The sequence below is a fragment of the Salvelinus sp. IW2-2015 genome, unplaced genomic scaffold, assembly GCF_002910315.2.
Source record: "Salvelinus sp. IW2-2015 unplaced genomic scaffold, ASM291031v2 Un_scaffold1844, whole genome shotgun sequence".
NCBI classification, from domain to species: Eukaryota; Metazoa; Chordata; class Actinopteri; order Salmoniformes; family Salmonidae; genus Salvelinus; species Salvelinus sp. IW2-2015.
This window is the reverse complement of record NW_019943211.1, coordinates 40304-64122: the sequence shown is the minus strand read 5'-3', so window position 1 is coordinate 64122 and position 23819 is coordinate 40304. Positions and strand designations below refer to the sequence as shown.

General features: G+C 46.8%; 1 protein-coding gene across 1 annotated transcript in view; it reads right to left on the bottom strand.

Moving 5' to 3' along the window:
* LOC112072156 (synaptic vesicle membrane protein VAT-1 homolog) overlaps window positions 1-14818 on the bottom strand; it is a 171150-nt gene extending 156332 nt beyond the window's left edge. Inside the window, exons 1-2 of the mRNA XM_024139574.2 lie at window positions 14120-14818; window positions 6082-6289 (exon numbers count right to left, since the gene is read on the bottom strand). Of these exons, the coding sequence (XP_023995342.2) occupies window positions 6082-6289; window positions 14120-14539 (628 nt within the window). The 5' untranslated portion in view covers window positions 14540-14818. The remainder of the gene's footprint in view (window positions 1-6081; window positions 6290-14119) is intronic.
* Window positions 14819-23819: the final 9001 nt, after the last annotated feature.

Genomic DNA, 23819 nt, shown 5'->3' with positions numbered 1-23819 from the left:
AAGCATCAGGGATAGTCGCATTAGAAGGGGTGGGAGATGAGGAAATGTTGGACGGGCAAGGAGGCATGGCTGAGTCAAATAGGAATCCTGACTTAATGAAGTGGTGATTAAAGAGCTCAGCCATGTGTTTCTTGTCAGTAACAACCACATCATCAACTTTAAGGGACATGGGTAGCTGTGAGGAGGAGGGTTTATTCTCCAGGTCTTTAACCGTTTTCCAGAACTTCTTGGGGTTAGACCCAAAGAGAGAGAACTGCTCCTTAAAGTAACTAACTTTGGCCTTCCGGATAGCCTGAGTGCACTTATTTCCCATTTGCCTGAACAAGAGCCAGTCAGCCTGAATATGCGTATGCCGAGCCTTTCGCCAAATGGAATTCTTGAGGTGGAGTCACGGTTGAACCACGGGCTGAACCTGGTTTTAATTCAAATTTTCTTTATGTGTTTGTTATACCACTGAAAATATCAAAAAGAAGGTCCAAGCATCTTTGACAGAGGGGATCAAGCTGATTCTATACCATTTTACAGAGGCCAGGTCATGAAGGAAGGCGTGCTCATTTTAGCAAGCGTCTATGACAAATCAGGACAGGTCGTTTCACTGAGCAGCCATTACGAAAACAGGCTGTAAAACAGTGATCACTAAGGTCATTACAGAAAACAGCAGACTGATAACTATCAGGATTATTTGTGAGGATAACATCGAGGAGAATAGCCTCTTCTGGGTGTTTGTAGTCATACCTTGTGGGATTGGTAATAATCTGAGAAAGATTTGGGGAGTGCCATTGCTTTAGGACTTGGTCAGGTGGTTAATGTCCCAGTTTAGGTCACCTAGCAGGACAMATTCAGACTTAGTGTAAGGGGCCAGGAGAGAGCATAGGGCAGGTAGGGTACAGGCCGATGCCGATGGAGGACAATAGCACACAGCAACAGTCAACAAAGTACTATTTGAAAGTGTAATACTTAAAACCAGCTAATCAAATTGTTTGGGGACAGACTTGGTGGAGACAACCCAAGCACTGAAGGTGATCCTTGGTAAAGATTGCCACTCCCCCACCTTTGAAAGATCTGTCTTGCTGAAAAAGGTTATAAACAGAAAGGTTAACATCAGTATTCAAAACACTCTTTCTTAACCACATCTCAGTAATGACCAACACATCTGGATTTGAGCTGTGAACCCACACTTTCAATTGATCCATTTTAGGTAATACGCTTCTAGTGTTAACGTGCAGAAAACCCAGGCTTTTACGAGAGCAGAAATCAGTGAAGCAGATATCAGAGCACACGTCAGAATTGTGGCTAGCAACAGTAGGTGGGCCAGGGTGTACATGCACATGTCCAGATATCATCAACAGTAATACAATCAGGGCACGGCAGAGGACAGGGAGAGCTCTGCAGTGCTGATTTATGACATCTGCATGTGCATCAGACGGCAACAAGATCATATTGTACAGCAATTTCATCAGGTGACATGAATACGAAGCCGGCGATGAGGTGGTTAAAATGGGAATGGGATGGGAGGCCAAAAGTCTGTGTAACCAATAGACGGAAACCACACACTTTTACAGTGCACAAAACCCCAGGTCAACTGAGTTCCACTCCCACATCAAGTCTCCAAGGTCCAAGTTGATGAATGGCATCAGCTAAATAATAGTAATGAAAACAAACACCTGTGAATTCCACGGTGACCTTTCACTGAGTGATTAGCCTGACTCATTAGCCTCTGCTAGCTCTGAAACACACTTGTGTATATTACAGTAATACATCACTCTCATACTCCATCTTGTAATGATTGTGTTCCATGTCAAGGGGCACACACACCTGCACTGACTGTTCCACGGTACTCAGACTAGAGTGACGTGGTTCCTCTCTAACATACACATGGATAGTTCATCTGTGCTTCTCATGGTCATATCTACCCACATACTGTCCCAAACACAGGGGTGTCGTGTTGCTGGAGCACGGGGAGGGAAAGGGGAAAGGGAAAGGGGATACCTAGTCAGTTGCACAGCTGAAGGCCTTCACCCGAAATGTGTCTTCTGCATTTAACCCAACCCCTCTGAATCAGAGAGGTGCTGGAGCTGCACAACCTCACTCTTTTCAATTTGAGAATACACGGAGGTGGTAACACTATTTCTATCAAATGTACTCTCATCAATTATAAATCTATTATATTGAATTACCACAAAAAATCCATTAATAACAATAGAATGACTAATCAAATACTGTATATGGCCAAAAGTGCTCGTCAAACATCTCATTCCAAAATCATGGACATTAATATGGAGTTGGTCGCCCCTTTGCTGCTATAACAGCTTCCACTCTTCTTGGAAGGCTTTCCACTAGATGTTGGAACATTGCTGCAGGGACTTGCTTCTACTCAGCCACAAGAGCATTAGGGAGGTCGGGCACTTATGTTGTGTGATTAGGCCTGGCTCGCAGTTGGCGTACCAATTCATCCCAAAGGTGGTTGATGGGGTTGAGGTCAGGGCTCTGTGCAGGGCAGTCAAGTTCTTCCACACCGATCTCGACAAACCATTTCTATATGGACCTTGCTTTGTGCACGGGGGCATTGTAAAGCTGAAACAGGAAAGGGCCTTTCCCAAACTGTTGCCACAAAGTTGGAAGCACAGAATCGTCTAGAATGTCATTGTATGCTTTAGTGTTAAGATTTCCCTTCACTGGAACTAAGGGGCCTAGCCTGAACCATGAAAAACAGCCCCAGACCATTAATCCTCCTCCACCAAACTTTACAGATGGCACTTTACATTGGGGCACGTAGTGTTCTCCTGGCATCCACCAAACCCAGATTCGTCCGTTGGACTGCCAGATGGTGAAGTGTGATTCATCACTCCAGAGAATGTGTTTCCACTGCTCCGGAGTCCAATGGCGACCAATGGCGGCCAATTACGCCACTCCAGCCAATGCTTGACATTGCGCATGGTGATCTTAGGCTTATGAAATCCCATTTCATGAAGCTCCCGACGAACAGTTATTGTGCTGATGTTGATTCAAGAGGCAGTTTGGAGTTTGGTAGTAAGTGTTGCAAGCAAGCACAGACAATGTTTTATGCACAACGCACTTCAGCACTCAGCGGTCCAGTTCTGTGAGCTTGTGTGGCCTAACACTTTGCGGCTGAGCCGTTGTTGCTCCTAGACGTTTCCACTTCACAATAACAGCACTTATAGTTGACCGTGGCAACTCTAGCAGGGCAGAAATTTGACGAACTGACTTGTTGGAAAGGTGGCATCCTATGACGGTGCCACATTGAAAGTCACTGAGCTCTTCAGTAAGCCCATTCTACTGTCAATGTTTGTCTATGGAGATTGCACGGGTGTGTGCTCGATTTTATACACCTGTCAACAACGGGTGTGGCTGAAATAGCCAAATCCCCTAATTTGAAGGAGTGTCCACATACTTTTGTATATGTAGAGTAGGTAAATGGTGGTTTCTTCTCTGTCTTCTCTCTGAGGGTGGCGAGAATGATGAAGAACTGTAGGCTACGTGTGTGCCTGTTGGCTCGACCTCTTTGGCCAATCAGTATAACATACATTAGATATCTCATTCCCTGCAGCTCGGCGGAGTGTGAGCGGGGTTTACCCACATGATCCTTGTCACTCCAACGAGATGCAGGATCCAAATTCACAGTGTCTGCGACACCGTTCTGCCGAGGACACCCAAACCAGAGCTGCCACCGCAAAGCCCAAGGAGCCTGACTGTCTCTGGAAGTTGTTGTAGCCCTGCTTGGGATATTTAGACTACATTGGCTATTGGTTGAGACCGACGCAGCTCTAGTTTTGGTATGTCAGGGTGGGCAATTGTAAATGTGAATTGGGCCAAGTTGGAGGTAAATATGCATTTAGGTTATAGTTTTTTGAGATGCATGAATACACTACACCAAAAGCTTGATTTTATTGTTGTTTTTAAATGAATTTCCTGAATTTCTACGTAGTAGTGATTTCTGTTCACTACTTGGTCAATTGATTTGATAGCATGTTTAATCTGTGCAAATGAATTCCATTAATTGATAGTTCACCTCTGTTTTCTTTTATTCTGTAATATGGTATTCTGTAACCATGTGTTCAAGCTAATCAAAGTTGATTTATGATACAGCGTAGTGTATGCTACACAATACAATGAAATGCCTACTCGCAACGAAAGCTCTCTTCGCAAACAGTGCAATGATAGTAAGCTATATGTATTTATATTTAGATTAGGTTATAGCCTACAAATAGCTATCCCACGTAGTTATAGGCCTCTTAGGTTATACGGCAAATGATTGTTGTTTGTTCCTGAACTGGCCGAATGACAGAGCTATCCTTCAGCAACACAAGTTGGTTCAACGTCTTTAACAACATTGTGCGATTCTGGCGCTGTCCTTTCAGCACCAGGAAGGGCTGTCCAATCACTTAAAATACCACTCATCAAGACGTGTTGCCTACGCCTAATAGTCCTGGTCATCACTTGTTATTATTACAAATAAGATATTATCACTTCTCACAATGATGCTCGTTTAGTAAAGTTGGATCAAAGCAGAATCAATGTCTCGCAAGATCCCATAATGATTCATGATCATTTTACTGATGCAGATGCAGTTTGGATGTTTCACCGGTAAAACCTGAAGAATTATCCGTATCATTCCTATTTTGAAATGAGGTATGCCTAACTTGGTGTTTGAGGGTATTACACATAGAACATTTTCTTGAGACAATATGTGTGGGCATACAGTAGGCAGAAGTTACAATTGGAGGTTACATTTTATGCATAGGCCTATTCTACAATGAGATCCCATAGGCCACATCTGTCGGTACAATCATTGAATGAGGAAATGATTACGTCATTTAAATATATTTTTTGCACTCCCTTACCTCAACAAAAAAAATGCACTAGTCCTCAACCAAAACAGCCCATGATACCTCTCGGATTCCCATACATTACATACACAGATGCACGCTGCACGCATGCATGTACTGTACACACAGGAAGAATTAAAAAAAAACTGCCTTCCATTTTGACCAGCTGGCCTTGTCCTTGACACACAACTGAGACACTCCCTCTCTTACGCTCAAAAACACTCAAAACCTCAACACACCCATACCCAGATGCTTACACCCCCTCACTCCCCCGTTCCCCCCATTCCTCCACTCCCACACGGCGCACTCTGACCCCCAAAGCCAGGTGACAGGTGCTCCTCCAACCCCAACTCTCACCACGTCTCTGCTCTACTCAGTACTGACACACACAGGGTTGGAGCTTAAGTATTATTTACAATACTCTTACATAGTAGCTACAATACTACTCCTTCTCGTAATTCACATAGTTATAATACACAGTCATAGACAGGAGCTATGGAACAATACAGATTGGCAATCCGACTGATGCATTTCCTTGTGTTCATAGTACACAACATTCTTGACCTGGACTGGACTATGGGTTTAGCACTATACACCATTCAAGACTTATCACTGTGTTTTCCCAATGAATGTATTCATATTCACATTGTATGCATTTATGTTCCTTAGAATGGCAGAGACCTCCCTGCTGGCCTGCGGGTGTATATTTAAGCAATAAGGCCCGAGGAGGTGTGGTATATGGCCAACATACCACGGCTAAGGGCTGTTCTTACTGCACGACGCAACACGGAGTGCCTGGACACAGCTCTTAGCCGTGGTATATTGGCCATATATCACGAGCCCCCAAGGAGCCTTATTGCTATTATAAACTGGTTACCAATGTAATTAGAGCAGGAAACCTAAACATTTTGTCTGATATACCATGGCTTTCAGACAATCAGAATTCAGGGCTCAAACCACCCAGTTTATAATAAGAAATTAGTGTGTCACTGGATTAAAATTACAATAGTACTTACTCTAATTCTATGGGTCTCTTATGATTCAATTGTATGGGGTGTGTGCCTTGTTTTGTGTTCTGTACCTATAACAGTGATGGCGATTGGTTCCTACCTACACAGTGTCTATGGTCATTGGTTCCTACCTACACAGTGTCTATGGTCATTGGTTCCTACCTACACAGTGTCTATGGTCATTGGTTCCTACCTACACGGTGTCTATGGTGATTGGCTCCTACCTGCAGCAGAGTGAATGAGGATGCTCTGGTTGGGCCTCAGGTTGCCAAAGTCAAACAGCATCATGTAGGCGGTGATGTAGTTGACGGGGAGGGCGGCGGCCTCCTCAAAAGTCATGCCCTCTGGGATGAGGAACGTGTGGGTAGCGGGCACCACGGCCACCTCCTGCCACAGCCCACAGCGGTTCAGCACCAGCACCTTGTCACCCACCTGCATGGACGGGAAAGTGTGTTAGAAGTGTGTTTTACTATAAGGTTGCAAAATCCCAGTACATTTCTGACAATTCCCAAGGTTTCCAGGAATCCTGGTTGGAAGATTCACAGAATCAGGAGGGAATAGGCAGGAAATCCTGCACCCAAACAGGATTTGGGGGAAACCTGGGAATGTGGGTAAAGTTAGTGGGATTTTGCAACCCTAACTAGTGTATATCTACTGTAGACATGTCATTTAGTTCACAAGTTACAAGTGTATATGTTTATGGAAAGCAAGGGATCAGCTGTTTTCTGGTTTGGTGTCGGGGGAATTTTACAAATCAAAGGTTCACAATGCAAATGACTGTGGCGGTCAGGTTAGTTATTTTATCATTAGTTGTTTGTCATATAGGTTAGCATATTCACTCTGACCACACACTGTGACAACAGTCAACAACATAACATGATATGGCATTAGCCCCCACTGCTACTCTTCTCTCTCTGACAATTATCTCCTCCCTCCTTATCACCCCAACTTGTCATTTTGGGCGCCGTGTCCCCATTCGGGCTTATCAGAGCAGCAGGATCCTACGACCCTCTCCTGCCTGTCCAGGAGGAAGAGCCCCATTGTAAACTCCCCCCCCCCCTGCCGAGGGACTGGCCAATCAGGGAGGGAAACACCAGGGACACAGGAAACAGCCCACCACCGCATTCTAACATTCTTCCTGTTTTCTTCCTCCTCCCTCCTCCACCCCACCACTGCATCCATCTGACTCCTTCCTTCCCTCGCTCCACTCCTCTCCCTTTCCCTCAACCTGTCACTCTTCCTCGCTGTCTGTCCCTCTCACTCCTTCATTATCTCTTCTGATTGTCTCTCTCTCTCCATCGCCCTCTGTCTCACTCTCTCTGTCTTGCATAGTATCTCCTCTACCCCCTCTTTTTTCCATCTCCTTCCCTCCTCCTGTCTCCCTTTCTCTATCTCCCTCCCTCTCTCCTCCTCCCTCCATGGGCCCTGTGCGAGGAGTTGCCCGTTTCCCCTCTTCCTCGTCAGTGAGACAGGACAATGGGTCCCATCTTCTCCCCTGGCCACTCTCCACTCATCAGCGGCCCTGCCAGATTCTTCTCCATGGTTGAGCACAAGACAAGCTCTCTCCTCCTAGGAACAAACCCACTCCTCCCGCCCCAGCCTCCCCACCATCCTCCCGCCCACCCGGGCCTCTCTAATGGTCTGGAGGGAGAGATGCGCCTCGCTGTCTGTCTATCCACTCCAATTAGAGAGATCTCCCTCTTCCCTCTCATTCACTCTCCCTCTCTTTATATCCCCGTCTCAAGCGGATGCGTTTTGAGTTCTTCCTCTTTCTCTCTTTCGGTCCTTTTCTATCAGTCTACATCTTTAAATCTCTCTTTCTTTCCCTCTGCCTGTCCTTCTCTCCGTCTCCCTGGGTCTGTGGGTGAAACTCATTGCCCTCAGTCTGTTAATTTGGGCTCCATATGGCAGTAGGTCATTAGGCGGAGGCGTTGGAAGCTTAGCAGGAAAACACACTGATGACTCAACCCTCACATTCAACACATCGGGAGTATGTGTGCCACATGTAAGGCATGTGAGTGGCCGTCACACACACACACACACACACACACACACACATGCGCACACCACACACATGCGCACACACACACCACACACACACACACACACACCACAACACACACCACACACCACACCACACACACACACACACCACACACACATACACACACACCAATACACCACATAACACACACACACACACACACACACACACACACACCCACACACACACACACACACACATCACACACCACACACACACACCACACACACACACACACACACACACACACACCACCACACACGCAAACAGGAAGAACAACAGTCACACAGAACAGAGTCCACTCAAACCACACTCGTTGGCCAATGTCCTCCTTGTGACTTGTCCATCACAGCACTTCGTTACTGTGTGACTCCCCCCCCCCCTCTACTTCTGTCATGTCCTCCCCCCTTGACTCTCCAAGCCTCTAATTTGAAAGTCACCACCAACAGTGTAATGAGGGGGGAAGGCTTTTCTCAAAGAGCCTTGTACATTTACATTAACATGTTTAGTCATTTAGCAGACGCTCTTATCCAGAGCGACTTACAGTTAGAGTGCATACATTTTTATTACATTTTTACATACTGAGACAAGGATATCCCTACCGGCCAAACCCTCCCTACCGGCCAAACCCTCCCTAACCCGGACAACGCTATGCCAATTGTGCGTCGCCCCACGGATCTCCCGGTTGCGGCCGGCTGCGACAGAGCCTGGGCGCGAACCCAGAGACTCTGGTGGCGCAGCTAGCACTGCGATGCAGTGCCCTAGACCACTGCGCCACCCGGGAGACACCATGCGTTGTCAGCTGCTGTACACCAATGGCCTTTATCAACTAGTGATTCAGGTTTGGGGTATGTGGGCCACAAGTCGGAGGTTATGTAGTTTGACGATCTCATCAACTTTTGCCACCAATTGGTTAGATCATGGATTCTAGTGTCAACCGGAGGAGTAGCTGTGAACTCCGTATGGCACCTTAATGTTCTCATGGGGCCTAGATTAGATTAAAGGACAAAGGACAATGTATTCATCCTACTGTGTTGTGTCAGCAGTGTTGTCGTCTAACATTGTTAAGCGCAAATTATAGGCGTCCCATTGTGACATCGCTACAGGGCTCTGAGACCGCCGTCCACGGTTAACACACAGCCCATAACTCCCAACGAACGCGTCTCCGGCACGCTTCCTCTATTCATTTGAATGTGTTGACGGTTGGAGAAGTTGCTTGACCTGTGTTGAAACTTCCAAAGTCTGAAAGGCCAACGGTTCAATATTCTAGAACACCACTGTGCGTACGCGTACATGTTTTGGACTATGATAAACCCTTCAGTCTGCTGATGTGTGAACTGTGTGAGACTGAGTGTCACGCCCTGACCTTAGAGAGCCTTTTTATTCTCTATTTTGGTTAGGTCAGGGTGTGACTAGGGTGGGTACTCTAGTTTGTGTATTTCTATGTTGGCCTGGTATGGTTCCCAATCAGAGGCAGCTGTCTATCGTTGTCTCTGATTGGGGATCATATTTAGGCAGCCTTTTCCCACCTGTTGTGTGTGGGATCTTGATTTTGTATTGTTGCTTTTTAGCCATACAAAGCTGTACGTTTCATTTTGTTTATCTTTATTGTTTTGTTGCTGGTTCACATGAATAAATATGATGAACGCCTTCCACGCTGCACCTTGGTCCAATCCTTCCAACAACGATCGTTACACTGAGAGGGTCATCCATGGAGCATTTTATGTGTCAGGATCACGGCCCCGCCCTGTTCAAGGAACGAACCGACCTTGAGTTTGACCTATAATCGGTGCTTTCTACCTGCTCTTTCTACCGTTGCAGCTGTTACCATGACTACGGTACTACAATAGCAAGTCTTGTTACTGATAGGCTAGAACTTAGAACAAACTTGGAGACAAACGGACATTATTTCTGAGTTGTTCTTGGTCCCTCTCGGTTCTGTTGAGTTTTTTTTTAGTGTGTGTGCTTTCGTCAGTGTTATGATTAAGCAATAAGGCCTGAGGGGGTGTGGTATATGGCTAATATACCACGGCTAAGGGCTGTTCTTCTGCACGACGCAACGCAGAATGCCTGAACACAGCCCTTAGCCGTGGTATATTGGCCGTATACCACAAACCCCCAAGGTGCCTTATTGCTATTATAAACTGGTTACCAAAGTAATTAGAGCAGTAAAAATACATATTTTGTTATTGACGTTTTGCTCTGATATACCACGGCAGTCATCCAATCAACATTCAGGGCTCGAACCACCCAGGTTATAATAGTTGTTATAAACTGGGTGGTTTGAGCGCTGAATGCTGATTGGCTGACAGCCGTGGTATATCAGACCGTGTACCACAGGTATGACAAAACATGTCAAACCAGCTTTTTTATGACATTACGCTGGTAACCAGTTTAGAATAGCAATATGGCACCTTGGGGGTTTGTGGTATACGGACAATATACCATGGCTATTGGCCATATACCACACCCCCTCAGGCCTTATTGCTGACGAAAGCACACACACTCCAAAAAAACTCAACAGAACCGAGAGGGACCAAGAACGACAACTTAGAAATACGACGTCTGTTTGTCTCCAAGTTTCCAGGCGTCTGATTCTCTCCTCTCTTTGCTGTTTATGGCCGACTATCAAGACAGACGGTGCAAAACGCATGCTATGAGTGTGCTTCCCATCTGTAGCGAAAAGGAGGACAAGAGGGACGGAACGGAGCGAGGTAGGAGGGACGGAGGAAATACCAGACTGACAATGTGGGCCGGAGGGAGATAATGAATGAGAACAATGGGCTCAGATCCTACCAGAGCTCAGCTACAGCTTATACTCTCAAAAAAGGAAGGGTTTAGTGAAAAAAGTGCTGATCGAGGATTGTCAGTCATGAGTAATAGGAGTGAATTAGGATATTTCCCTCTTTTTGTCACTTACTCGCTCTTCCCCTTCCCTGCACTGCTCGTGCGGTAATCAGGGTGATGTCACTGTAGTATTAACCTACTTCCAGTCACTGTGTTACTGCAGACTCAGTGACAGTGTGTGTGTATGTGTGGCATGTGTCTGTAGGTCTGTGTGTGTGTGTGTGGTATCCAGATGTGTGTGTGTGTGTTGTGTGTAGTGGTCGTGTGTGTGTGCAGCTCTTGAGAGCTTGTGTGTGCGAGCTGATCTTAACCGAACATACTGCTTTGTGTGCCGATGTGTATGCTTGTGGTGTGTGTGGAATGTGAGATATAGATCCTGTGTGGTGTGTTGTGAGCGTCTTTGTGTGTGTGAGGAGCGTGTTGTGGTGTGTGTGTGTGTGTGTGTGTGCTAGTTGGTTGTGAGAAGAGAGAGAGAAAGCAGAAGCCTCCCAAAAACAGTGACTGCAACTAAGGTCAGCACATTCTCTGTGAGCTCCCTCCTGCCAAAACACTGAGATCTCTATCCATTAGGAAGATTGGGTCTTAATTTGTTGGAGTTGGGGGAAGGTATGGGTAGTATGGGGACTGCAGTGTGTATGTGAGTGTGTGTGTGTGTGTGTGTGACCTTCTAATCCAATCTGCTTGAATAGCAAAGTGCAGTGAGGCCAGGGAAGTATATAATAGGACATGGGTCATATCATATATTATGCTGTAGGACCATTATTATGCTGTAGGACCATTGTGCTGTCAAAGACCGACACAGAGCCAATAACTCTGGTATATAGACGCTTCTACATGCTCATCTTATCCCTACGGATCTTCAGGTCCAGTGGATGTCAGGGACACGACCACTCCCTGCTGAGACAGAGTTGCACTGATCTTATTAGTGTACGATCCCAAATGACACCCTATCCTCTATACAGTGCACTACTTTTGACCAGGGCCTCTGGGCATTATACAGAGAATAGGGTGCCGTTGGGACGCAGACTTGCACCTTGTCTGTTGTGCCTTAATGGCTCTTGTTAACATGGTCCAAGTGCAACAATTGCAGAGTGTTCTTATTTTAATTAGTCTAGACTTGGGTCAATTTGCCTGCATGTCAATGACTTTTGTAACAAAAGGTTCCTCAATTGTTTAAGAGCAATAAAGGTTTACAACAGGGTCATAACATCAGAACATATGATTGGTGTTGTAAAAAATAGCAATGAATATACATCAAGTCTTTGTGCTTCGTGAACCTTGTGGTTTTCGTCATAGAGTTTCATCGGTGATGGTGTTCGGTCTCAGGTTCAAATAATATAGCGACAATATCTCTAGGCTACTGTATGCCTAAATTGTGATATTGTTATAAATGTAACAGGTTTAAAGGGTCATTAGGCACAATATGTTGCTATTAGCGCCATTGAAAGGATGTGGTTGGTGTTGCCATGCCATCAGTAATGTAACGGGCAGTGGAACATGACTCATCACACTATTCAAACAAGGAGAGGTAGCCTGGAATGATCAATGCATAGGCGATGTTATTATCATACAAGTAATGCTGCTATACGATAGATAAGCAGATAATCAAAATAATACAGTCCTTTCAAAATATTCATAGTATGGAAATACACTGAGTGTACAAAACATTAAGAACACCTGCTCTTTCCATGACACAGACTGACCAGGTGAATCCAGGTGAAAGCTATGATCCCTTATTGATGTCGCCTGTTAAATCCACTTCAATCAGTGTAGATGAAGGGGAGGAAACAGGTTAAAGGAAGATTTTTAAGCCTTGAGACAATTGAGACATGGATTGTGCATGTGTGACATTCAGAGGGTGAATAGGCCAGACAAAATACTTAAGTGCCTATAAACCTGTATGATAGTCTGTGCCAGGCGCACTGGTTTCTGCCAGGAACTGCAACTCTCCAGTGTATTTCACGCTCAACAGTTTCCCGTGTGTATCAAGAATGGTCCACCACCCAAAGTACACCCAGCCACCTTGACATAACTGTGGAAAGCATTGGAGTCAACATGGACCAGCATCCCTGTGGAACGCTTTCTACACCTTGCATTGTCTATGCCTCCGCGAATTGAGGCTCTGCTGAGGGAAAAGGGGGGTGCAACTCAATATTAGGAAGGTGTTCCTAATGTTTGGTATGCTCCGTGTATACCCTAAAAACAGATGGGCGTTGTATGCAGAATATAGCAATATTAATTTCAAATCGATTAAAAAAATCGCAAGATTGAATGGTTGGTGATTTGTGACTTTCCCAAAGACATGTCTGTTGACAAAGATCGCGAGTAATCATTTAAATTTTCGGCTTCTCCTGGTCTTGCGCCTCGCCCTTTCCGTTCGCTTAGTGCGTGAGCCRCTGTCGCTCTCCGTAACAAAGGCAACCGTGTCACTACTGCGTGGAGTCGCACCCCCCCACCACCACCTCCCTCCTATCCCCGAAACGGTGCTCTAAAGTGCCAAATGCGGAATGTTTTTTCAAAAGGTTTAATTATCTCGACTTTTCTATCCCCTAAACGTAGAGATAGCATTGTAATCTCTCCAAATCCACAGAACCTAGTGCTACATGCCTTTCAGCAGGGTAGCTGTCTAGCCGCTGGCGCGACTCCCAATTTGGCGCTGTCAATCTCCCGTGCGCAAAGCAACTCATTTTTATTGTCCGTAGACGAGGGGCGCTGGCTTCATTGAACTCACTGCCATTAAACAATTGCGTCCTTTGCTGGAAGAATAAAAAAAAAAGAAATGCACTGCTCGGCTTGTAAATTTCCACTCAGAAGATTGAGTGAGTACTCTAGTGCTCTCCATTTACGCACCAGTGACTGGGCTTGCAATAACCCTCCAAAGCATTAGGAGGGAAATTAGGCTACATTTTTCTTGTGAGCTATCATTGTTCCAACTCTCTGGTCGTTTTGAGACTTTGGACAAATATGCAGTCTTATTTTGAAATCAGATAACATTAATATTCAAATGTATTGGTCTGGGCTTTTAGTGTTGAATGTGGTGATGATGATGATGATGGTGATGCTGGTAATAGATGACTAACATGAACACACGTGAGACGGAATTGTCAGTTCAAATCAACAGCAAAGACTGACACGCCCTAAATCAAACAGCATCCTAATATGAACCCAAATATCTCAAGAAATGAGTTACCAAAATGTGCTTTCTTTGGAACAAAGTAGCCGACATATTATTGGTCATGGAAATTGTCAAATGGTCAGGTTTACTAGGCAATCATACGAGTAGGCTAAATCATTTCTAGGACAGTGGCTTCAGAAGCAGGTGAAATGAGAGAGATGGAGAGGAGAGAGCGGAGAGGATGCGGCGCGCTTACTTTTCTATCCGTCACCTCTTCTCCCACAGCCTCGATTTCCCCGGAGCACTCCATCCCCGGCGTGACAGGGGGGGACGGCAGCCGGTCGTATAGACCCTGCCGGGCCAGCAGGTCGGCAAAGTTCAGCCCGCATGCCTTGACCCGCACCATGACTTCTCCGGCCTTGAGTGCCGGCTTCCCCTTCTTCACCTGCAGTTTCACCTTATCATAGCCCCCGTAGCCGGAAAGGACCAGGGAGCGGTAGGTGAACTGCTCTTCCTCGGATACCTTCTCGGTCGCCGTGGGTGTGGCTGCAGCCTGGGTTGAACTGACTGGCGGCGACTCCGGCTTAGACTCAGCTTTCGGCTCCTCGCTGGGTTTATTTTTCTTGTTTGTTTCCTCGGCGTTTTGCTGCTGAGCAGGTGCATCATCGCCAGACATTGTGAAGAGTATTAGTAGACAGTGACAAGTCTTGAAATTAAACGTTCACTTATTTTTTATTCTCTTGTCTTGTAGAGCTTTGCTGTAATGAAGCGTTGATGAGTCCGATCTGAGGGATTAAGGAGCAAGAGAGAGAAAAAAAACTGATTCTCAGAGCTTCTTCAGCAGCCTTGCATGAGGACACAGAACCGAGTCAATGAGAGCTTCAGCTGAGGAAAGAGCAGGCTGCCTCGCAACGGCTAAAGTGGACAGAGTTTGTCAACGCCGCGCTCTGACAGTGTGTGTGAGTTGGACGAGAAGAGGCAAGCTAGAAAACCCGGAGAGCGGAGTTACTGAGGAGGAGGAACGAAAAGTGGATTTTATAGAGAACTGACTGTGTCCGCCTATACACATTTCGGCATTGCCAGGGAGGAACTGGGACAAAAAATGAGCACTGGCATTCATCCCCCCACCCCCCACCCCACAGGCAGTATTTGCTCATGTCAAATAACATAAGCAACTATAGTACAGCGTTTCTCAACCTTTACTGTCTGTCTGTGTATGTGCTTCTTGTTCTCCTCTGTTGTCACTCTGTCTGTCTTTGCTTCTCCTTGTGTACATTGTATTCCTAATTTATCTACAAACCATAAACCATAATGACAAAGCACAAACAAGTTTTTATAAATGTTGGCAAATGTATAATTAATTTTTTTAAATACCTTATTCACAAAAGTATTCAAACCCTTTGCTATGAGACTCGAAATTGAGCTCAGGTGCATCCTGTTTCCATTGATCATTCTTGAGATGTTTCTACAACTTGATTGGTAGTGACAGTGCATGTCAGAGAGAAAAAAATCTGTGAGTCGAAGGAATTGTCCGTAGAGCTCAGAGACAGGATTGTGTCGAGGCACAGATCTGGGGAAGGGTACAAAAACATTTCTGCAGCATTGAAGGTCCCCAAGAAACACCAAGACTGAGCAATCGGAAGAGAAGGGCCTTGGTCAGGGAGGTGACCAAAAACCCAATGGTCACTCTGACAGAGCTCTAGAGTTCCTCTGTGGTGATGGGAGAGCCTTCCAGATGGACAACCACCTCTGCAGCACTCCACCAATCAGGCCCGTATTGTAGAGTGGCCAGACAGAAGCCACTCTTCAGTAAAAGGCACATGACAACTCGCTTGGAGTTTGCCAAAAGGCACTTAAAGGACTCTCAGACCATGAGAAACAAGATTATGTGGTCTGATGAAACCAAGATTGAACTCTTTGGCCTGAATGCCAAGCGTCACGTCTGGAGGAAACCTGGCACCATCCCACCGGTGAAGCATGGTTGTGGCAGCATCATGCTGTGGGGATGTTTTTCAGCGGCAGGGACTGGGAAACTAGTCAGGAAAAGATGAATGGAGCAAAGTACAGAGAGATTCTTGATGAAATCCTGCTCCAGAGGGCTCAGGACCTCAGACTGTGGGGGAACGTTCACCTTCCAACAACACCACGACCCTAAGCACACAGCCAACACAACGCTGTTGTCTCTGAATGTCCTTGAGTGGCCTAGCCAAAGCCTGGACTTGAACCCGACCGAACATCACTGGAGAGACCTGAAAATAGCTGTGTAGCAACGCTCCCCATCCATCCAACCTGACAGAGCTTGAGAGGAGGATATGCAGAGAAGAATGGGGGAAACTCCCCAAATACAGGTGTTCCAAGCTTGTAGCGTCACACCCAAGAAGAGGCTGTAATCATTGCCAAAGGTGCTTCAACAAAGTACTGAGTAAAGGGTCTGAATACTTATGTAAATGTCATATTTAAGTTATTTTTTATTTTTAATACATTTGCAAACATTTCAAAAAACCTGTTTTTGCTTTGTCATTATGGCATATTGTGTGTAGATTGATGAGGTAAAAAAAAAAACTATTTCAGAATAAGGCTGTAACGTAACAAAACGTGGAAAAATTCAAGGGGTCTGAATACTTTCCGAATGCACTGTATATAATATAGAGCGAAAACATCAATAAACTGACAGTGCATGTCTCCCGCTCTCTCTCTCTTTTCTCCCAATGTCCACTACACTTGACTGCTGCAGCAGCAGCTGAGCTGTCTGTTCTGTGATGGGTAACACTTTATTTTAAGAGTCCATAATAAATCATTGATAAGGCATTAACAAAACGTTTTCTCACCATTTATTAATCATGACTTCCCCCTTTGTAAATATTAGTACGGTAGTTATTCGCACATGTATATATATTTTCTTAAACATCCTGTGTTGTGTGCTTGTTATTTTACCAGGTACTGCAGGAATATCTACCAATGGCATGCCCATCTTTTGTGAGAATGGTAATGGTAATAAATGGTTTATTATGGCCCCTTAAAATAAAGTGTTACCCATCATAGTTGTGAATGAATAAACAAAGAAGAAAATCATAATACCTTATAACAGCCTAACTACATATTTCAAATTAGAGCATGTCATGTGTTCCCCCTACTCACTTAGCTTCGTGTGTAAATATTAGGCTTCATGTAATTCAATAGAAGAAAACAGAGAGAGAAAGAGAGCGAGAGAGACTGCCAGTTTGTTAATGTTTTGATTGTATAATACAGCCAACGGCTACATTAAGGAACGGGCAGTCTCCTTCTCTCTACGTTTTCTTCTATTGAATTCAATATTCAACCTTGTGTGTTCGTCAAAGAACAAGTTTATGTGGATGCGGATAGATTTCCAGCGATGGGCTTCGTTTGACAGTGTCGTGCGCGTATATTTCTGCCAAGAAGTGACAGGCCTTTCAGCAAATGAAATAAGGGGGATATAGGTGGGACTTTCCAGCCTTCAGTGGCAGTGGCTATGTCATGTAATCTGACACTAGAGTCTGTAACAGAGACGCTGAGAATCAAGAAGCAGGTGCAACGTTTAATAAAACAACAAAGATGGAACGAGACAACAGAGGGACGGCCCCCGACCAGAGGGACGGCCCCTAGGACAAGGAGCGGGCCGGTCCGGGCGGCGAAGGTGGAAATCGCGGATGATGTTGGGATCCAGAATGTCCTCCATCAGAACACAACACCGCTCCTCTGGGACATACCCCTCCCAGTCCACCAGGTACTGGAGCCGACCCCCATGACGTCCAGTAGAGATCTGATGGCATAGGCCGGACCCCCCTCGATGTCCAGGGGGGTGGATGTGTGTCGTGGGGGACAGCATCAGCTATGGGACCAGGAACCACTGGCCTGAGAAGGGAGACATGAAAAGAAGGTGAGATATGGTAGTCACTGGGAAACTGTAACCTATACGCCACCTCGTTGACCCTCCGGAGAACTTTGACCGTGCCCACAAACCAGAGGCTCAGCTTCTTGTAGGGCAGGCGGATTGGGAGGTTCCTGGTAGAGAGCCAGACACAATCCCAAGGGTGGAACACAAGGGCCGCACTGCTTTGGCGGATGCCTACTCCTTTTGACGGGGGACGGTGCGCTGGAGTCTCACGTGAGCCTCGCTCCACACTTCTTCTGCGCGCCTGAACCACTCATCAACCGCAGGTCTTCGGGCTGAAAACTGAGATCACTGGAAGGGGGTCAACCCAGTGGAGGAGTGATGTAGCAAATTCTGGACGTACTCTGCCCATGGAAGGAATCGAGCCCAACCTCCCTGCCTCCCCAGCTCTTGGTTCATCCTCTCCACCTACCCGTTGGACTGAGGCCTATACCCAGAAGTGAGGCTGACCGTGATACATAGCTTCTCCATAAAGGCTCTCCATACCCGTGATGTGAATTGGGGGCCACGGTCGGAGACGATGTCCTCCGGAAGGCCATAATGCCGGAAGACCTGCTGGAATAGTGCCTCAGCAACCTGGAGAGCAGTAGGAAGACCAGACAGAGGGATTTCAACAACAGGATATTGAAAATCTATCCACAACCACGAAAATGGTGGTGAAACTGTCAGAGGAGGGGAGATCAGTAGCAAAGTCAATGGATAGATGGGAGCAGGGACGCTGAGGCACGGGAAGGGGAAGGAGCTTCCCTGCTGGAGCGTTCCAGGGGGATTTGGTTTGGGCACATACGGATAGGAGTTGAAATAATGAGTGACATCCTGTGCCAAGGTGGGCCACCTGTACTTCTCAGAGATGGATTAGGTAGTGCGAGAAATACCTGGATGTACAGCGACGACAGCTGTGTGTGCCCAGGTCAGCAGCCAATCCCTTATCCCCGTAGGAACGGGGGACAGATAGTGGGTGCGGGCTCCCTCTCCAGAGCCTGGCGAATGTCCACATCTATGTCCCAGTCCACAGGAGCTACGACTCGGGAGGATGGGATTATAGGTGCATTCTGTACAGGACCCTCTCCCGAATCGTAGAGATGGGACAGAGCATCGGCTTTGGTGTTTTTTTAGTCTGGGCGATAGGTCAGCGTGAAGTCAAACCTTTCTTGGCGCGGATTCAGCCTCCTCGCTGTCCGTACGTACTCCAGGTTCCGATGGTCGGTGAGGATGTTTAATGGTTCCTTGGCGCCCTCCAGCCTGTGTCTCCACTCCTCTAATGCCAACTTCACCGCCAGGAGCTCTCCCGACATCGTAATTCCTCTCTGCAGGGGACAGCTTCTAATAGGCTGACCACACCGCTCGCGTTGCAAAATAAATTTAGAAATCTACGTTATTCAATTATTGCCCCCACGCTGCTCGCGCGCGTCAACGAGCGCTTGCGTTGCCAAGGGCTAAAATAGAAGTCAATCCTATTTCTGACACAGATCGCGCTGCAAGTCCTGCCTCTCCCATCTCCTCATTGGTTTATAGAAGCAGGTACCCACGTGCCATCTCCTCATTGGTTATAACCACGTCGGTGATTGAAAGACAAACTGTTGCCTGTTGTCGTGGTAATACTATGAAAGTTTAGATGCCAATCACCACATAAGTTAAACAATGAAAAAGCCTGGAAGGAGGAGAGATGACTAGAAACGATTCGGTTGACTGTTTTTATGTGTGGATTAATTGTTGGAGTAGAGGACCTTGTGCATTTCAGGTAAAATAACAACCTAATGTTTATATTCCAGGACAAATTAGGCCTCCGTCTGTTTCATTCAACCAGTAGCTTACAGATTCTAGCAACAGCAAGCTAGCTAAATAGGACAAATTAGCTAGCAAGTGCAAGCTAAATTGCCATAAATGTTTAATGCTTTTCGACCTGTCCCCAAATTTATGTAATTGGTTCAGAGTTTGTTTTAATATTTTAATATTTTATTTTATTTGTAGGAGGACAAAATAAATTTATGCACGATGGCGCACGATGGCGCACGCACGCAGCCGGTTTGGATTTCGTGTTAGAGTAATGTACACACTGATACAATTTCTGTGGATTACCCTTTCGTGGAGACAGAACTATCCCCACGCCCACCTCTGAAGCGTCCACCTCTACCACAAAGTAGATAATGGGATCTGGGTGTTTGAGCACTGGGGCGCAGGTGAAGCGTCCCTTGACTAACCGGAAGGCCTCGTCGTCTGCTGGGCTCCACACCAACCTCCGGGGACCACCCTTGAGGAGAGAGGTGAGAGTGGCGGCGACGGAGCTGAAGTTCCTGATGAAACGGAGGTAGAAGTTGGCAAACCCCAAAAATCCTTGTAACCCCTTTATGGTGGTTGGGACTGGCCATGACCTGACCGCATCTACCTTCTGGTCATGCATCCTCACTCCCTGCGGGCTGATTTGGTAGCCTAAGAAGGAGACAGCCTTCTGATGAAATTAGCACTTCTCAGCCTTGACGAACAGGTGGTTAGCCAGGAGACGTTCCAGGACTGCTTGAACGTGAGCGATATGATCCTCCAGGGTAGCCGAGTAGACCAGGATGTCATCAATATACACGACCACCTGGCATCCGAGCATGTCCCTGAACACCTCATTAACGAATGCCTGGAACACTGATGGAGCATTGGCTAAGTACTCATCACCAAGTACTCGTAGTGGCCAGACATCGTGCTAAACGCAGTCTTCCATTCATCCCTCTCCCGGATGCGGATGAGATTGTATGCACTCCGCAGGTCCAGTTTGGTAAAGAACCGGGCCCGCGGAGCTGTCCGATGGCTACCGGCACCAACGGGAGAGGGTAACGGTACTTTGTGGTGATTTCATTGAGTCCTCTGTAATCAATACATGGACGTAACCCTCCATCCTTCTTGGCCATGAAGAAGAAACCAGCCGACGCAGGAGAAGTGGACGTGCGGATGAAACCTTGTTGGAGCGCCTCTTGGATGTAATCCTCCATGGCCTGGGTCTCAGTCACCCACAGTGGATGGGGAAGCAGGTCCTCCGGCAATTGGGTGACCAGTCTGTGATTCTCATCCTCGACCATGAGATGGTGAGGTTATGGCATTGAAGCCAAGGGAGGCTGAGGATGATATTGTGAACTGGTGCACTGGTGATGAAGAAGGGGATGTTCTCCTGATGAATGGACTCCACCGTGAGGGTGAGTGGTTGGGTGATGTGTGTGATGGTTCCGGATCCTAGTGGCCGATTATCGAGGGCTTTAACCGGGAAAGGAGAGGAGAGCGGGTATGAGATGATGTTAAGAGAGGAGACAAGGGTCTGGTCAATAAAGTTCCCTGCAGCACCGGAATCCACCTACGCTGTAGACACAGTACATGAGGGACCGTCAACTAGTGTGATGGACACCAAAAAGAGTTTAGCAGAAAGTGATGAAGATACTCACTCCTGCCCCAGGTGGTGGAAGATCACATGACCGTCTCTCTGCTCTTGTGGATCCCGGATTAGGAAGTGCCGGACACCGCTGGAGCTGGTGCCCTCCATGACCACAACACAGACAGTGTCCCGACTGTCTCCGTCTGCGTCGCTCCGCCGCGGGGAGGCATGTGACCCCTACCTCCAAGGGTTCAGTCTCTAATCTAGAGTGTTCACTGAGGGAGGGAGAGAAGCGATGAGAGTACCTACGTTCCCGAAGTAGGTTATCCAGACGGATGACCCTCGCAATGAGTACGTCCAAGGAGAGGTTGTCATCTCGACAGGCCAATTCCGTCTGGACCTCCTCGCACAGACCTCTTCTGAATAGCGTACGAGGCGCCGGCTCGTTCCATTCGCTGGATGCTGCTACTGTCCGGAGGTGAGCGCGTACTCAGCAGCCGTCTGGTCCCCCTGCTGTAATTGGAGTAGGCGCTCTTCCCCCTCTCTGCCCTCTGGGGGATAATCGAATATGCATTTGAACAGAGCCATGAACCCCTCATATGAATCTAGCTTCTCCTCTCCTCTCTCCCAGGCGTCCTTGGCCCATTCCAATGCCCGCCCAGTCAGCAGAGAAATAACAGTGGCAACCTTGGACCTCTCGGTGATGGGAGCTCCCATCTGGTGCGTAAAGTAGAGGGAGCACAAGTAGAGGGGGCACACACGGAATTTAGATTGGGTGCTGTCATATTTATCCGGGAGGGACAAATGGGCGTTGCTGACCTGAGCGGGTTGCTGAATAGGCTGTTATGCTGGCACGCTGGGTCGATTGGCTTGTAGAGTATCCTCCGCTAGTTGACGGCAACACCTCCTGTGTTCGAGACCTTGCACACTACGAAGAACCTCTTCCATAGCCATCCCCTGTTGTGCCAGCTGGTCATGGTGTTGACGTAGAAGGTATCCCTGCTCGTCGGCCGCCTGGGAGATATTCTGTTTTCCTGCTGCTTCCATTGTTGGAGTCAGACTTATGTTACGGAGACGCTGAGAGTCGAGAAGCAGGTGAAACGTTTAATAAAACAACAAACATGGAATGAGACAACATAACAGTAGTGTCTACGCATAAACACAGGAACAATACTGACTGGGGAAAGAACCTAAGGGAGTGCCAGATATAGGGGAGGTAATACGTGAGGTAATGGAGTCCAGATGTGCCTCATGATGACATGCAGGTGGGCGTAGTGATTGATGCCAGGTGTGCGTAATGATGGATCCCGGGACCGATGGAGGGGAGGAGAGGGACTAGACCTGACAGAGTCACTTGCTACAACAGCTCATAAACCCACTAGCTGGGCTGAAGAGACTGAGATTCAGAAGACAATAAACATTGATAAAGCAATTAAAATACACACACCTCGAATTGACCTTTATTGTAATACATGATGAATTGTGTTTAGTAAAATGCACTGTATACAGTATATGTCTAGTAGATGCTATTGCTTCACCTACAGTATATGTGTTATTTCATAGTTTTGATGTCTTCACTATCATTCTACAATGTAGAAAATAGTAAAAACAAAGAAAAATCCTTGAATGAGTAGGTGTGTCCAAACCAATCTAACAACCTGTTAGTCCAATCTAACAGCTTGTTAGTCTATATTCTAAGTAGCCGATTGTCTAAATGTTCCCCCGAATCCCCCTTCCCTAATTAGCCTTCTATAGTAGGTATGAAATATCAATCAATCAATCAAKTTTATTTTATATAGCCCTTCGTACATCAGCTAATATCTCGAAGTGCTGTACAGAAACCCAGCCTAAAACCCCAAACAGCAAGCAATGCAGGTGTAGAAGCACGGTGGCTAGGAAAAACTCCCTAGAAAGGCCAAAACCTAGGAAGAAACCTAGAGAGGAACCAAGCCTATGACGGGCGGGCCAGTCCTCTTCTGGCTGTGCGGGTGGAGATTATAACAGAACATGGCCAAGATGTTCATAAATGACAAGCATGGTCAATAATATATCAGGAATAAATGTCAGTTGGCTTTTCATAGCCGATCATTAAGAGTTGAAAACAGCAGGTCGGGACAGGTAGGGGTTCCATAACCGCAGGCAGAACAGTTGACACTGGAACAGCAGCAAGGCCAGAGTGGACTGGGGACAGCAAGGAGTCATCATGCCGGTAGTCCTGACGATGATCCTAGGGCTCAGGTCCTCCGAGAGAGAGAAAGAAAGAGAGAAGGAGAGAATTAGAAGAAGCATACTTAAATTCACACAGGACACTGGATAAGACAGGAGAAGTACTCCAGATATAACCAACTGACCCAGCCCCCGACACAAACTACTGCAGCATAAATACTGGAGGCTGAGACAGGAGGGGTCAGGAGACACTGTGGCCCCATCCGATGATCCCCCGGAGAGGGCCAAACAGGAAGGATATAACCCCACCCACTTTGCCAAAGCACAGCCCCCGCACCACTAGAGGGATATCTTCAACCACCAACTTACAATCCTGAGACAAGGCGGTATAGCCGAGTAAAGGCCGAGAAATACTAATTCCATACAATTTACAGCCAAAATGTTTGGCCTAACTGGCAGTATTGGTTACATGAGCTGTGTCAGAGCCTGAGTGTGTCTTTCTCTGTTTCTTCCTGCCTCGACTGC